The sequence below is a fragment of the Psittacula echo genome (genome assembly GCF_963264785.1).
Source record: "Psittacula echo genome assembly, chromosome: 4".
NCBI classification, from domain to species: Eukaryota; Metazoa; Chordata; class Aves; order Psittaciformes; family Psittacidae; genus Psittacula; species Psittacula echo.
In genome coordinates, this window is record NC_137738.1 from 60,535,920 (window position 1) to 60,552,920 (window position 17,001).

At 41.5% G+C, this 17,001-nt stretch overlaps 1 protein-coding gene across 1 annotated transcript in view; it reads left to right on the top strand.

Moving 5' to 3' along the window:
• Positions 1-2,900: 2,900 nt before the first annotated feature.
• Positions 2,901-17,001, top strand: part of SEC63 (SEC63 homolog, protein translocation regulator) — a 61,639-nt gene continuing 47,538 nt past the window's right edge. The window contains exon 1 of the mRNA XM_080614976.1: positions 2,901-3,209. Within this exon, the coding sequence (XP_080471102.1) occupies positions 3,086-3,209 (124 nt within the window). The 5' untranslated portion in view covers positions 2,901-3,085. The remainder of the gene's footprint in view (positions 3,210-17,001) is intronic.

Below are 17,001 nucleotides of genomic sequence, written 5' to 3' on the forward strand. Positions count from 1 at the left end.
AGGTTGTGGTATATGGGCCACAAGTTCTCACATCTGCTGGTTTAGGTGTATCTGCTGGATTGTAAGCTCAATTTCACAACCATAAATGCTTTCATTCTGCTTGGAAACCACCTATCTGTTGCAGCTGAAATGCTCTAAATTTCACCATTCCTACCCGCTAAACCAGGCTATCATCTTTGATACTTTACCAGGTTTGTCAGAGTTTTCTTCCAGAGATTAAGGGAAGCTCTCCTCCTGCCAGGTAGTTTGGGTCTCCAGCTTGTGTGGGTAGGAATTAAGGTAGAATTGAACTCAGCGGGCTGCATTTTTGTAACATTCCCTTCATGAAAACTGAAGGTGCATGCTTTGTAGAGGCAGCCAGCAGCTGACACTCGCCCATGAAATCAGAAACATCATCAGTGCATATGCAAGAAAGATGCTGTGACTGTGAAACCACAGTGCAAGTGACCACACGTAACTCCAAGCAATGTGAACCTGGTGCGGGGTGCTGAAAGGAAGCCAGACGGACCCTTCAGTGGACTGTGAGATGCTGGGGGCAGCCCTCACGGCTGCAGTAACCCATATGTGTATGGAGACCCTGCCCATGTGGAAGGGTCCACTTCCGCTGCTAGTAGCGTGACAGTGCTGTGTTGTGAGAAAGGGCACTCCTGTGAGTTGACACAGTGGGTCCTTCGAAGTATTTCGAGAGCATTTTGGGAAGATTGAATTCCTCTAGTTTAGAAATAGTTAGCTACTGGGGAGTTCCCATAATGTTATCTTCACCTCCAGCGGACTCAGCTGCCCCTGGAATCCAAGCAGCTGGGGTTGTTTTTACCCAGGTGACCTTCCAGAGAGACCATGAGTGGAAAAAGCTTCTCCCTTTCCCCCAGGAAGCAAGGGATCACCATCACTGCTTATGCGGAAATTACGTACATAAGGAACATCACTTGAATAAATCATCGGGGTGTACACTAGAATGGTCTCTGCTCACTGCTATTCAGTTACTGCACATACTAGAGCCAGATGGCAGAAAATATTTTTCTCAGGTCCTCCTTTCCAGTGGCTCCTGGCTAATAGCTGGCTGGCAGGGGGCAGAGACAGGATGAAGATAAGAGCAGCCGCCTAGGATTCCCTCACTAGGTCCATTCAGGCGACCAACCCTCTCACACGTCAACATGGCAAAGGAGTGATGTTGCCAACAGCTGATAGAAAATCCATAGCTGGGCTCCAAAACGAGGACGTTAAGAAGCAATCTTACGATCTGCAACATGAGCGATGCCCCCTTTCCTTCTGATCTGGCTTCTGTGATCAGCCAATCACATCAATCAGAGATTTTCTAGAGGGCACTTACACATACTGTCTCTTTTTTACTGTACAGAAGCTTTTCATAGCCTCACTGTGAAACATTAAGGACCAGGAACCCAGAGGGAGGTGAGCTGCATGCATTCAGGTATTCTCCAAAACAGCTACTGCAAGAGTTGTCATCACCGCAGAGGGTGCACAATATTGAAAGGCAGTGTATATAGCAAAAGACATAGAAGTAAATATCTTAAACTTTGTCTGCAAACCCTACAAGGATCTAACTGGGAACAATTACAAATAATATAAATGAAAAAAATATTTTTGAAACATTTTAATTAATACAAACTCCTTTCCCTAAAAAACTGCAGATTTCTTCCATCTGTGGCACCACGACATTCGGTGCCACTCCCTGGTTGTGGTGTTATTACATTCCTCTCCACTTCCTGCATCAGTCTTCTTTAATGTTGGGACAGCACTTATTTCCACTAAGGTATGCCCTACACTTCCACTGCATGTGATGCCATCACCACCTCTGTCACGTTTTCCCATAGTCTGAACTTAGAAGTACTTAACTGTGAGTTGTTTATGAGATCACATTTATGAGTAGCTGTACACGGGACTGTGAAGCTGTAGAGATGGGCATGTTCTCCTGAATGGGTGTGATTAGCAACTTTTTCTGCTTCAAAGTGGTAATTTGCCCTTAATGGTCTGATGACGGCCAACACAGTATCCGCCTTTTGATTTCACACCTTTAGGGTGACATCCTCTACGTAGAGTATGATCATTGCCGCAACTACATTCAGATTCAGACACATTTTAAATGCTTGCCGTCACAAGGCAGATCAGGGTCTACCCTGGAAATCATGAGGACTTCGTGTGTCTGAATTATTACTATAGCTAAAAAATGGTCCTTTGCTTATCAAATTATATTACAAAATGTCTTCCAACAACAGTTCTATTGGTTCTTTATTTACCCTCTGACTGCTGCTTCCCGTCCAAGTTCTTACATTGTGCCTTTTGGTCCTTTATTTACTTTCCGAATGTTGCTGCCCGACTTCTCCCCTCATCGCCGTCCTCTCTTCCCTAGCCCTGCTCCTGCAGCTCTCCCCGATCCCGTGTCCTCGCTGCCCCATGCCCAGGGCGAACCATAGCCAATGCCGCCGAGCAGCCCAGGTTCACCCACACTCGGGATGAAACCAGCACCACCCCAGCAACACTCCCGCACATCGCAAACGCCAGTCGCGCCGCTTCTCAGGGCCTCAGGGGACACCTATTTCTCCCGGGGATGTGGACACGTAACAACTAAGCGGCTGCCTGGACGCTACCTCAGGGGAGGGGCGCCATCTTGCGGATAGGCGGCGGTGGCACGGGGGCCAGGTGAGGCTCAGCACTCCCGTCTCCGCAAGCCAGCGATGCCGGCTACCCGCCCGCGGGAGCCGGACGGCGACACTACACCCCTCGGGACGGGGACCGGGAAGTAACAGCACCGAAGAGCGCAACCCTCCTTAGGTGCCGCGAACCGCGCGGCGGAAGGCGACGGGCGGGGCTTTCGGCGAGCCAATCAGCGGACCGGCCGTGTGTGGGGGGAGTGGGTGCTGCCGATGACGCCAGCACGGCTATGGTGGCTGCACAGTGACACGTCTCCTTCCGCGGCGGCGGCGCCCGGGAGGGGGCGGGGGAGCGGGAGCGCCCGTTCTCGCGGGATCCCAGAGCGGTTGTGCTCGGGCCCGGGACGGCCAGACCGTGCCGCCGGCGGTGGACGGCAGCGGCGGTCAGGGAGCGGGCGGCACGGCGCTGAGCGGCCATGGCGGGGCAGCAGTTCCAGTACGACGACAGCGGCAACACGTTCTTCTACTTCCTCACCAGCTTCGTGGGGCTCATCGTCATCCCCGCCACCTACTACCTGTGGCCGCGGGACCAGCACGCCGGTGAGCGGCCCTACACCGGGCCCAGCCTGCTCCTCCGCCCGCCGCCGCGGGCATCCCCTCACCCCACCCCATGCCTGCACGCCCTGGCAGAGCTGGGCCGTGCCGGACCGGACCGGGCCCGCAGCAGCGCCGCTTCGCCTCGCAGGGGGCGCCGGGCCGGCCCTGCGGGGAGCCCGGTGGGGCGCGCCCCGGGGGCCGCCGCTCTGGGAGCTGGTGGACTGGCCGTGTATCTGTTACCAGCCATTTAGTGGTACCTGGGGGCAGGCGGTGAACGGCAGGATCGGAGCCCTCCTCCCCGAAATCCGCGCTCCGTTCCGCGCCTGTGCTCCTGCAGAGTCATCGCTGCGCTGGGGTCCAAGGCTTTGTTTTGATTGTTTTTTGGTTTTTTTTTGGTGTGGGTTCTTTTCCCCCTTATCTTCCCGGGATTTTAGGGCGGGTGACTTAAATTTTCATCGTGGAAAAAGAGCAGGCTATTAAGTTTAAGCCAAAGAGAAAAAGTTAACCAGCCTCTGTTTCTATATGCCGTAAGGTCATAGCGAGTGTGGAAATGGGGCTTTAATTTTCTCCACTGCAAGTCACTGTTGAATGTCCGAAGTGCTAGATTTATGTTCCAACCTTTGGGATGGTGTTTTGTGGCCCCAAGCAGTGTTTGAAAGTTTCTCTGAATGGTTGTAAATTTCTTTTCCACGGTCATTTCGCTCTTTGTCTTTCCTTCATCCTTCTGTTCTTGGAAGAAGGCGGCACTTTGGTACATTGGCTGCACAGGAGAACATTTTTAGCAGCCTTTTTGAGATGAAAAGGGCCGTAGAAATAGTGTTTAAAGGCAGGATATTAACTGTTCGGTAAAATAGGGATGCTTGATGCTGATTCCCATCTCTGAAACTACTGACCTTTTAAAAACACTTATGCTTTGCAATCTGAGAGTAATCCCTTTTGTTGCATCTGGTGGCTATTTAGTGTTTTCTGTTGCCGTTTTAAATGGCTTGTGTGGTTCTGTTTAACTTAGTTTTATATGTAAAAGAAATAACAATGAAATCTTACTCCTGTACCTTCTAGTATGGAGTAAATAGAAAGAACTGACAGAACAAATGCTATTTTGGTGCTAACTCATAGCTGTTTACAGTCTTGGTTGCTGCCAGACATGCCTGTGGCTTCTGGCAGGGCACTGGCTAGAGAACCTCTTTGAAGGATTGATCTCTGCCCTCCAGATACTACCTGTTGTACAGCTGAGGAATTAATTCTTTCCGTTGGAAAAGAAAGGTTTCTCTGCCTTGTCTTTCCAAGTCCTGACTACTGCAAGAGGGAGGTGTTACTGTTGTTGAGGACATTTTTTAATCTTTGGGTTGTTTTTAAAAGAGTGTGGGATCAGAGAGAAGAAAAATAACTCTACTTCCCTAACCTTTCTCCAAAACTGAAGATTTGTGCTTTATTTTTCTTCTGCTGAAGGGATGAGAGGCAGTGAGGGAGAAAATTGCTCTTTTTCTTGAATTGTGTTTTACTTCTTCTGTACTTAGCAGCTGCTTATTGGAGAAACTGATGTGACTTAATTGAGATGCTGTGCAGAATGGTATGGCTAGCAGTGATGCTCAGTGGTGTTAACTTTGGTTTCAAGGGGCTGAGAGAAGCAGGGAAAGCCATATAAAACCTGTCAAGCTTGGAAACACTTTACTAGCCTTATATTTGATCTTCAGATACTGTTACAGAATGACAGAAAATGACAGCCTAACTTTGGGATATGGCTATGTGGATTGTAGCCAGCTTCCAAATAGGCCTGCCATTAAACATTACTAATTTCCTTCTAGTTAGCATTGTCAAGTGTATGGAGGGCCTGCTGAATGTTCTTCTGCAGTTAGTGCTAGATTCTCACGAAGCTCTGTCAAACCATACTTTCTGAACTATAACGTAAATTTTATTACACTGTCGGTACAAGAATGAGTCAACTGAGTGAAAATCACCAGGCATGGCAATGAATGGAAATGAAAGAATGATCTCTGCCTCATTAATTGTCTTAATGGATTTTATAATGTGAGTATAGTCTAATTTTTAGCATAGGGTGTAATAGTGTGCCTACAGTCTCCTGCTTGAGTTCTGTTCTGCAGGCTCGTTTTAAATGGAGAATTGAGGTGCTGTGCAGGTCACATTCGGGACTACTGGAGTGGTCTCTTGCTTTGCTGTGGTTTTCTAGTGTTTGAGTGTATGGCTGTTGTGTGACTCGTTTCCAGCAAAATCATCTCAGTAGTTTTCTCAGTTTTGTATGTATTCAAGCATGCGTGTTCCAGCGTTTGAACTGGATTTCAGGAATAAATTGAAACCTTGTGATGGTGGAGAGTACTGAATGTTTAGCCAAAACTTCTTGTTTTCAGAATAATTCACTAGCTAAAAACAAAATAAAACCCCTAAACCAAAACACATACATTGTTTCAGCAGCTAAGAGAAAATGTGTGTGTGTCTTGAGAGAATTAATCCTGCAGCACTGCTAACTTCTGATTCTTGTAATGACCAGGGATATCTGAATGTTGATATGCTCATTTTGATTCTAATTTAGAGCCAGTTTTCCTCCTAGTGGCACACAGTACTGGGCCAAACAAAGTAAGCTCTGCCAAGACCTCTGCTCTCTCCCTTCAGGACCAACTAACATTTTTGTTCTTGAGTTGTGTTTTGCCCTACCTGTGCTAGAGAACCCAGTGTAGATAGAGATGCCTTTGTTGCCCTGGGTGGACTTGGTGAGGTCCAGGTGGACTAGCTAGCTGCTTAAGCTGCAGCTGCAGCAGAGCCTGCTGGGAGAGGACTGGATCAGGGCAAACTTTTGAAGCAAATTGCATTCCTGTCCACTTAAAAACCCTTTTGCAGTGTGAACCAGAGCACCTGAAAGACATTTCAAAGATTCCTTTTCTTTGGTAAAAAATAGGTTGGAAGATGAGCTTCAGCCACATTAGCTTTCAGCTGCTCTCACAAAACAATCTGAAGCAAGAGCAAAATGCAAGAGGTTGAGCCTTTGGTGTCCGCTGTTCCCTTCTACAACTGCATTGCTATGGATTGCTGGTACTTGATACAGTGAAGCGCCAGCAGAGGAGAAGGAATGAGAGTGTACAACATTCACGACTTTCTTCAAGTGAGGTTTAGCACCAAAAATCTGGGAATTGCTTATGGTCCCTAACATTCTGGCATTTGTCCTGTAGTTTTGTAGTAAATGCCCATAGAATATAAATGGAAGGAGGAAAAAACAATATTAAAAATCAGTGTTTGTTTGTGGCACCTGGAAAGTAAGAATGTATCTATTCTGCTTTACTACTCTGAAAAACTTCAATGTGTTACCTAGTGTCAGTGTTATAGCAGGATAGTTTTTTGGCAAGCTATTAAGATTTTGCTCTTAGTAGCGTTTAAAATAAACTTGCAAAAGACCTTTTCAGTACTGTTGTCTTGAAGAACAGTATGACTTAACTTGATGCTTTTCTCAAGTCTTGTATAAAATTTGAGCTGCTTTTCTTTTCTGGGTGTCTAAACCTGCTTTCTCCAGGCATTCTGAGAGAGTCCATAGGAAGTGTTGTTGCAGCCTGCAGTGAGGATCAATACTTATATTTGGGAGGGTTTTGCTGTGGTGTGGTAGTCTTCCTGTGAACTGTCCTATAACTTCATTACCTCAGCTTTGATAAACTAAACAAGCAGGTAATTGAGTTTGTAGAACGGATTTGTCCCAATGACTTTATCTCTTTGGTGTTCATTGTGGAACTAATAAGGCTCTTGTAAAAGGTTAATTGTTCAGCTTTGTGTCTTGGGCTGCAATTTCATCACTGCTTCAAGGTAGCAGTGCTCTAAGAGAGTTAGGTTGTGTATTTTTTTTCCCCCTCCCTTGTGCCAAACAGAGCACCTGGGCAGTGTGGGGTGACCAGAAGAAACTAAGTTGAGCCAAAACTAATTTTTTTTTTCTCTTTATTTTAACGTTTATTAGTTTCTGGGTAAGACTCACTTTGTGGATGTGTGGGATGGTGCGGGATGAGACTGAGCTGGGAGGCAAGAAGGCTGATTCAGTAGAGGTGATGGTGAAGCTGCTACATTGTTTATCCTTGACTTGTATCTTTAGAACATATATGTGTCTATATGTGGGTTTGTTTTTGTTTTGTTTTTGTGGTGGTTTTTTTTTTTTTTTTTTTTGCCTTTTTTTTTTTTTTTTTTTTTTAGGAAAAAAGGCAAACAGAACCTTATTTCACACTTCTTGTGGATAACCTGTGTTTTGGGTAAATACTGGTACAACTTTAGCATAATTACTGTTAGGAATGGTATTGCAAGGACTCTTCTTGATTTGGAACGAAAAAGTATGGTTGCTACTGAGTTAACTCTGGTACAGATTGACTTAACTGAAAAGTATTTTCTGCAATGGGAATTTTTTAGTTGTTTTTCAAAAAGTTAATTGCAAACGTTGAAGAAAATACCTTTTTTTTTTTTTTTTTTTTTTTTTCTCAGCGGCTAGGGATGGATAAGTGCCCATTAATGTATTTTCATGTTATTGGGCTTGCTTTGAACCAGGTTCGTAGTAGGCTTGTGTGTATTAAACACCAGCATCTGGAAAGAAAATGGAGAGCAAGAGGTGAATGAATTTAGTTGGACAATGTGCCAGCTGTTGCCCAATGCTGATGTATTTGCTGAACTTTGTGTACTTTTTGACTTACATCTGTGCTGCTGTGTTGAGACACGCAATTATAAAGCAGTGCTGAAACAGGTGGTCATAGACTGTGATGTACTTCATAGCTAAGTACATGTATCTGAAAGCTTGTCCAATTTTTTAATTCAGTTTTTGAATTTGAGGTCTACATTTGTAAATTAGCCTCTTCTAGGGCACTGGGTATTCATAATGTGTTACAAACCTGATGAAAGGAATGAAAATTTCTGTCCCAAGTCTTTTGACTTGAACAAAACAAGATGTTGAAAACAGTTCAAAAACTCCAAAGAATAATAGCTGGGAATGCTGGGATAATGGAAGTTTTCTCTTGCAGTCTCTTCTCTGAGAGAATAGAGGCTGTAGGAGCTGTTATGCTTGGAACATAGATCTTTCTGAAACTGTAAGAACAGAGCAATCTACTGTAGGAATAAAAAAAAAGGTATTGATGTGGAATAGATAAAGGCTGTACAGTTTACTTTCACTGTGATAGAAATACGTGTAATATATGTGTTTTTCTTTTTTTGTCGGTCCCCACACCCCAGCAATATGTTGTCCTCACCCACTAACTTTTTTCCCGTGCATCCTTCCCTCTTAAGTGTCTCTGAGATAGAGCTAAAGCTTTCTTTAAGAAACACTTAACAAAATCTGGTTAAAGGAGGCTATTCGCTACTAATCTTTGAAGATACTGTGCCTCTAGAGGTAGCTTAGGCAGTTTGAGAACCCCTGTACTAGCCCACCCTTTTTGCACTGGGGCTGGGCAAAGTACAGCTCACTTGAAATATAGCTTCCTAGATGACTATTAAAATGGAGAATAGACTATAATGGTGATAATACTATTTTGTTAATTTTTTACTGTATTTGAAACAGTTTTTTTGCATACTGCTGTCCATGGGTAGTCCTTGGCACCTGTGTTCAAAACCTTGAATAGAAGTCATGAGAAGGTCCCTCTGTGTATCTGCCTGCTATATCGGATATCCCTCTGTAGTAAATATGAAGGTTTCTCTATGTTTTTGTTGCATTTTTCATCTGTAGATCTTAAGGCAGTCTTCAGACATCCATATTAATCCCCTACTTAAAGATGGAAGAAGAGGAATTTAGGCTATAAAGTTTATTTGGCTCTTTAAGGACAAACAATGAGTCTGCAACTTGGACGTGGCTCAAGGTGGTGTACAGGATGCAGGCAGCATTTTTTGTGTTTTATCTGTAATGGAGTAATGAGCATTTGTGACATAGAGCAGCTGGGGGAGAGGAAAGGCATCTAGGTACTACCTGATACTACTGTTCCCACTATGGGGTAAGATTCTTCTGTGCTGCTTCTGATCCTCTGGTGAGATAAGATTGGCTGGAGTGGGTTAACTGTGACCCCTGTCCTTGCTCATAGCTCATTAAAATCTTATTAACCTTCCCTCAAAGTATTTGACAGCATTTTGGTATTTGATAGTACAGGATAAAAGTGCAGGATGCTGGTAAAGGACAGGATAAAACCACAGGATGCCATGCTCATTGCTGATGTTAATGGGTGAGCATGGGTGTGAAAACCTGATATCTGTGAATATAAGCATTTTTTGCCTGTATGTGTATTACTTATCTTTTCCTTTATATGTAACCTTTTGAGTATTGTGTCAGGAAGTGGGAGGAGGGAGAGTCGGTGAAACTCAGTTGTGCATTTAAGAACTGTTATGACATAAATTTATATATTTTTTAAGGTATTGGAGGTACTGTGGTTAACTTAAACAGTTTCAAGTTCAGAAAAATACAGCTTTATTAGGTGACTGTTAAAAGGGAGAATGGAATATAATGGTGATACTTAATATTATTTTATTAATTTTTTAATTATATTGCTATTTTGAGGCAGTAAGGTTTTTTTGCTGAAACATTTGAAGAAAGGGCAAACATCGTGAGATGTCATTAGTAATGCCCAGCAATTATCTCTAAAAATACTTCTCAAAACAAAGCATTTGGACAGAGTAATCTAAACTGCTCTGTTATTTGAAAAAAAAAAAAAAAAAAAAAGGCATGTCTTTTCATGGAATATTTTTGAAGTATTGTAATATTACTGTAAGCATTGTAGCCTCCTAGCAGTAAAATAAAATTAATAACCCTTTATTAAAGATTAAGTAGCTTCAAGACTGTCCTGAACTGATAAAGATCAAGCGATTACAAGAACTTTATCTCTCATTACATGTACATGAACATAAAGCTGTTTTTCTTTATTTTTAAATTCAGTCTCTGTTATGGAAGCTTATGAAAACAGCATTCTAAAAGTTTTACTATATACCTGGTTGTTAATTTTCTACTTGCTACAAAAATATCTTGACTACTCATATCGATGACACTGAACTACCAGGATGTACAGGCTACATATTAGAGAATACAAGTTAGTGCTATTTAACCTCATATATGCAAGGGTGAAGTGTGATGGTTCAGTTAATGGTTTTGTGAGCAGCTAAACCATTCTTGCAGGAGGAGTAGGAATTTTGAGAGAGGAGCAAGGTAAACAATGAGGAATGGGATCAACAGTGATTCCAGAGTGAGGATTTTGGTCTCATTCACTCTCCACTCAACCCTCCTTTCAAATTCATGCCTGTGAAGAAGGGTGCAGATCTGCAGTAATTTCAGGAAGTCTAGAGTGGGGCTGCTGCTTCATCCTTTCACCCTGCAGTGCTGCCTTCTCCCACTGAGGGATTTGTAGTTCTTTTCCCCAGTTGTTAGGCAGGACCTGATACACATGCCTCCATTTCATGGCCGGGGAGGTCATGCTGACTGGCTGGCTCGACCATATCAAGAATAGGGACAAGCTCAAAGTAGGTACTTCATTTCTTTCATGAGCGTAAAGATTTGTGTCTGCACCAGGTTTTAAGTAAGTGTACAATTGAGAAGACTGAAGAGGTGTTTTCATATTTTCACTATATTTCCCTTGTACAGAAAATTGCATACAAGCATTCTAGTATACTAAATATAAGTATCTGCTGGAGGTAATGCATTTTTGGATTCAAAAGATGCATTTATGTTGGTTGGCTGATTAAACCATTTGAAACTAAGATAGTTGCTAGAATTGTGACTTCTACAAAGGCTTACCAAGAAAGTTTCAAATATTTCTATGTATTTATTTAGAAACAAAAGAGTTGATATACTGGGTCAGGTCAGATATTGTCTTTACATGATATTACAATATAGTCTACCATAAGGAGCAAAGAACTAGACAAGCATAAATGGTGCTTCCTTTGCATTGGAAACTGGGAAGGTTTCCAAGTGGTTTTCAGTTCACTGACTCTTAGCATGGCATCTATACCATCCTGTGGCCAGGAGTTCACCAGCTCTGCTGCCTAGACTGCAGGTAATCATTTTTGTTTTGCATCTGCTTCTGATTTTATTTGACAACCTCTATTTGCTCTACTGGAGGAGGCAATAAACATTCAATCCTGTCTGTCACTTAAGTTTTTTTACGGCCTTCTGTTACCTCCTCTTGCACTTTTGTCTCTCCTGAATGGAAGATTGTAGCTTGTATTTTGGGCATAAATCTTCTCATACATTCTATGGCCCTTGTTCACCTTAATTGCTTGTTTTCTAGTTGCCTCTCTTTGAGAGGTAGGGACTAGGACTTTGCTTCGTGCTCAAGGTTGTACATACCTCAAGCTAACATATTTCACAGGAATGCTCTAACCATCTGCTTTGCTTTTTATAACTAATGAGCATTCAGCTAAGGTTTTTGTAAAGCAGTTTCTCACAACACCCAAGCTTGCATTCCTGAGAGGTAATGGTCAGCACCAGACTCATCCTTATATATATATAAAATTAGGATAGTCCCCATTACTCTTTACATTTTCATACCCTGAATTCCACGTGCCATTCTGTAGTCCACTTGCTTAATCTTTAAAATTTTTCAGAATACTCTTGCCGTTGTTACCCAGAAGAAGTTAATATTATGCAGAAGCTTTATTTTACAGCTTAACCCCTTACCCAAGTTACTAATTAGTGAAATGTGAGCATCATAGTTCCAACACAGATTCCTGCAGAACTCCTGGCAATTTCCTTCTTCTGTGAGAATTGGCCATTCACTCTGTCTTCTGGTAACATATTTATTTTTACAACAGTTAGATGGTTGTCCTGAAAGACTTTTAAGAGGAACTTTTCAAAAACCTTTTGGAAACCATATACTGAGCACCTCCCCTTCCATACATTTGCTTCCTTTAAAGGACTTTTTGTTTACAAAAGCCCCACTGATAAATGGATGTATGGTACTTATCCCTGTGTCCACTAATTCTGTTCTTTATTATAGTTTTTTCAAGGTGTGCATCAGAACAATGTTGAATACAGGCATTTTTAGTGAGTTGTGGTATGCGAAGTGACTTTTGTCTGCATTTAATTTGGATTGAATGTGTTCTGGTGTCCTCACCACACCGAATTGATAAAATAAAGCTACTGACTAAGGATGTATTAAGTCTTGGAGCCCAGCGTTGCTGATTTAATCTAAAATTGCTAATCTTGACTCATATGGCTGTTGTTGCTTATTAAAATGCCCAGTTTTCCGATTCCTCTCAGATTCCATTAAAGTTCTGCTGATGTACCTGTAGGTCCAGCCCTAGTATAGATTTGATAATTTAGATGGTGTAACTTAAAGCAGTCACGCTGGTGGTTTTGTCATATAAATGAGACTGTATACTAATAGGAAGGAGAAGGCTTGGAAATGGCTTGATTAGGAGTAATGTGATGTGGAACTGTGCCCTGAGACCAGTGAGTCTGATTGTAAACGGAAGTCCAAGTAAGTAAACCTAAAAAGAAGTTAACATTCAAGATGTTGAATCACCTTATGTTACTGTTTGTTAAAGTTGTTGGTAACAAATACTGTCTTTTGGTCAGCAAATACATGTGGAACTGTGTGTGAATGAGAAGTTAGGTTGCTTTTTGTCCTTCTTACACTTAATCTAGTTGCTGCAAAACATGCTCTAGGAATGAAGAGGTCTTGCTGTCTTTCACAGGGTTTCCTGTGATTTATGAACTGCTTGGAGTTTTGATAGTTAATAACATATTACTCAAAATAGGTGATATTTTTTATTTATGAATATTTACTAGACAGAAAAATATCTCTTTGAAAACAATTAGGATCAGATTATTCAGCTTTAACCATTTTAGTGAGAGGCAAACTTAGATATGACCTCTTTATAGATAAACTTGGGGGAATGAAGACAATTCTTACAGTAAATAATAGACAATTAAATTGGAAAGCATCTATTCAGATCATGTAAGTCTTCACTTACATGGTCAGTTCAAAGTTCTGAAACACGCTTTTCAGTTTAAATACTAGTGTTAAATACTAGTGGTCATTTGAAAGCTTTTGAATTTCAGTAACTGCATTTTAGAACACTTTAAAGTCGATTTAATTTGCTTTATGCCTCATAATTTGGGCTTTTACACTTGAAGTCAATCCTATTATAATAAGGTTTGAAATTATTTTGTACTTCACAGAAGCTGCTGACTCTGGAGTTAATGAGTTTGAAACCTGCTTCTTAGTTGCTGTGGAAGATGGTTTACTGCTTTAAAATGTCATTAAAAGTGTTTGTCAGTGTCTTCTTTTGAAAGTAAGAGGGTTTTTCCTAGTCTAGTATGTTTAAAATTATTCCCAAATACCATACTATATCCATGTGGAGTCTATTTTACAATAATTATCAAAGATGTCGTCAATAAAGTGAAAATGGCCTAATGAGGCCATAATAAGGCAGTAGGTTAGCATTTTTGTACTTCTGTTCATGACCTGTTATTCTAGGAATGATTCTGTGATTAAAAACTGAATTTGTTCAGAGAGCCCCAGTTCAAGACATCAGTAAATAAATTGTCCATACTGTTGTTTAATTTCTGTGATTGTTGAAGTAGGAAAAGATCCCAAGACTTCAGCTTTTGCATAAGTACGTGTATACATTTTGTGTATGTATACATATATACAGCTGTTGAAAGGAAACGGGAATCTATTTAGTGCACAGTTTAGAGGATTCAAACTGTAGAGCTCTGAATAAAACCCAGCAAAATCAGAAACTCTCAAAGAGCAGTGTTGCAGCGAGCCTGTTACTCTCAGTTTTAGCAGAGTAGGTTTAATACTTAGAGCTGCAGTACCCTTGAGTCATAATGTTTACTCGTGTTTTGCATGCTATGTTACTTGCATCTCTTAATGCATTCCACAAGTACAAGTTTCCAGGACAGGGATAGAGGATGACACGCTGCAAGTAAGTTTTGGAAAGATTTGTCTTCAAAGTGATCTTGGTGTTTCCTGGGCTGCAGAAGTGCAGCCTGTATTTGTTGCTGAAAGAAGTCCTTTTCTTTTCAAACCAAGCAGCATTCTCCTTTGGGTGAAGTCCACATCTGGTGGGCAGAATGTTTCAAATGCGCCTCTTGTCTTTTTCTGACAGAGTCCACTGGAGCCATATTTTAGACTTGCTGCGTTTGCTTTTCTTAGTAGCCCGAAGGTGGAAAGGATACAGGAGGCTAGGTTGTACTTCTTTTCTACTGTTTGAGGTAGAATGATGGAAAACTCATATTTTTTTTTTTATTTATTTAGTTTTTGTTTGCCCTAAACATTGACTGTATGACCACTAATATTCTATATATTTTAGAAACAAGAACTGATTGTAAGACAGGTAGTCTTAACTTTGTGCTATTTTTTCCTAAACCTGACCTGTTTGTTGCAGCTGAAACAAGATTATGGTGATTAAAGCTTTCTATATAATTCCAGGTGTACTTTTTTTCCATTCCCTTTCTTCCAGAGTTGCCAGTCTCCAACAAATGTGTACTCTTGTATTTTTCCTCACGAGGATGTAAAAAAAAAAAAAAAAAAATAATAAAAAGATTCTCCCTTAGGTTTTCTTTTGGAGCACTTGTCAGAGCCTCTAGAACCTGAAACAAAAGGTTAGACCTTTTGTTTCATTCTTAAGGATAAAAATGATCCTTCTGTTTCTTCAGAAACAAATATATAAGATTTCTCAAGCACTTCTGATAGTAGGACAGTGAAGACCACTTCTGCTTCACTGTCAGGAAGGAGTATGGCAGAAGTAATTTCTGAAGTAATGGCTGGGTGAGGTTACCTTACATGGCTTACTAAAAATGAAATAAACCTCATGCAGTGCTGTTGTATTTGTTTGCGTTATGGCATTCGCCTCAAAATTATTTGTGTCCAGATTTATCTTCTGATGAATCAGCATAGCCCAGCTGTCTGGTGCCATTGTCACTGCTCACAGAAGTGGTCCATTCTTTCTGTGGTATTGTATTTAACGTGTTTTGTGAAGTCATGCCAGCATGTGTGTCACAGATTCTTCTGTTAACAGAAGTGCTTGTGTTCCTGAGCTGCTTGCCGTTGCCTATCCTTTGTGTTCCTCCTGTGCTGGTTGAATTTTGTCTGCTGAAATGTGGTAAAACATTACTGAGTTGCTGCATTTTGTAAAGGCCCTGGTTTCTGAAGACAGTATTTGTATGAGAAGCCAAAGACTTCTTATGATGGGCAGGCAGGGGGGAAGGGCAGTGTGTGTGCCGGTAAGTAAGGTATGGGTGAACATCCAAACTCAAGTCAGGCATGGTTGAGTTGCAGGACACAGGTTGTATGTAGTCTACGGAAATGACCAATCTGACCTGTGATCAGCTTCCTTCTGTATTTGTCCTGTGTTCCTTACCCATCATGTGACAGGTGAATGAATGTCGAGATGTTGAGACAGACATGAGAAAAATGTTTTGCCCTGTGAGGGTGATCAAACACTAGAACAGATTTCTTGAAGAGACTGTGTTGTCTCTGCCCTTGAAGGTGTTTCAAGGCCTGTGGCCAGAGCTCTGAGCAGCCTGCTTTGTTGACCCTCCTCTGAGCAGCAAGGTTGGATTAGGTGATCTCCAGAGGTCTCTTCCAATCTCAAATGTTCAGTTGTTCTGTGATACCCTAGAACCCAGAAAAAGCAGACACCTCTGTCTTACTCATCCTAAAATTGCTCTCTCTAAAGAACTGGGTATTGAGGAGGAGTATGTAAGTTCTGACAAAGAGGAGTCAATTGTTGACTTAAGCATTCTCTACTGATACTTTTCTTCCAGAAAGTCACTTTAGTCACTAAATAGAGGGGAAAAAAATCAAAGATTGTCTTCCTCTCTAACCCCCTTTTATAATAATTGCTCTGAGTTTGTCATCCACATGTTGCATACCTCTTCGGATTCAACATAGAGTTGACTGTATCTCAAATGTACAGGTCAATGATCTCTATTCATTCTCTAGCTAAGGTATGTAGCCAAACAGACAGCTACCTTTAAGGAAGCAGAAGTCTAAAATACCTGTTATTTACTTCATTTTCATCCAAAAGTGGTAAGTAGATTAGTGTAAAGATGAACTTTTTCCCCATTTAGTTATTAATAGCTTAGCTGTGTTAGGGTGTCAATATAGTTTTCACTTGTCTAAAAGCTTTAAACAGTGCTGCATTAAAATATCTACTAGTATCACTGAAGGACCTGACTAGATCTTTCTGAATAACTGAAAGAGATGGCACTCTGGTTTTCTTTTGTACCAGTAATTGTTTTCTTTCTTGAGAACTTGAAATGTGTGTTAAGATGTAGTTTTGACTGGATATTCACATACATTTGTTAAGGTAGTATGATAGGCACTTGTGAGAACTGTCTGAAAGTAAGAGAGCTGTATTGATGGAAAACTGCTTGTGAATCTCAGGAATTCTGGATACATCTGGAACAATCGTGGGGGAAATGAAGGTAGCATGGGATACTTCTCCAGATTATTTAGAGAAATGAACTGGCAGTCTACAACCTCGGCTGAGAGGGGTGTTTTAACAGTACTTTGATGCATGGATTATTGCTGGTGAGATGGATTCAAAACCCACAGTGCATTATGCCTTTGCTTTTCAAGGCTGTTTAATACCTATTTTTAAAACTGTAGGGGAGATTCACTATTGTTAAGGGTTTTAACCATGAAATGAGAAGTAATTTTGACTAGAGGAAACACATCACCCTGAGCTTTGTCTCCCTGTAATCTCGTATCAAAGGATGGTCTCTGAAGTGCTCTTATGTTGTAAGCCATGATCTGTAGTGAGGAGAAGCAGGGAACTCTTATCTGCTTTTCAGACTCTGAACCTCTTTCCCTGACAGAGGAGGGATTCCAGAGCT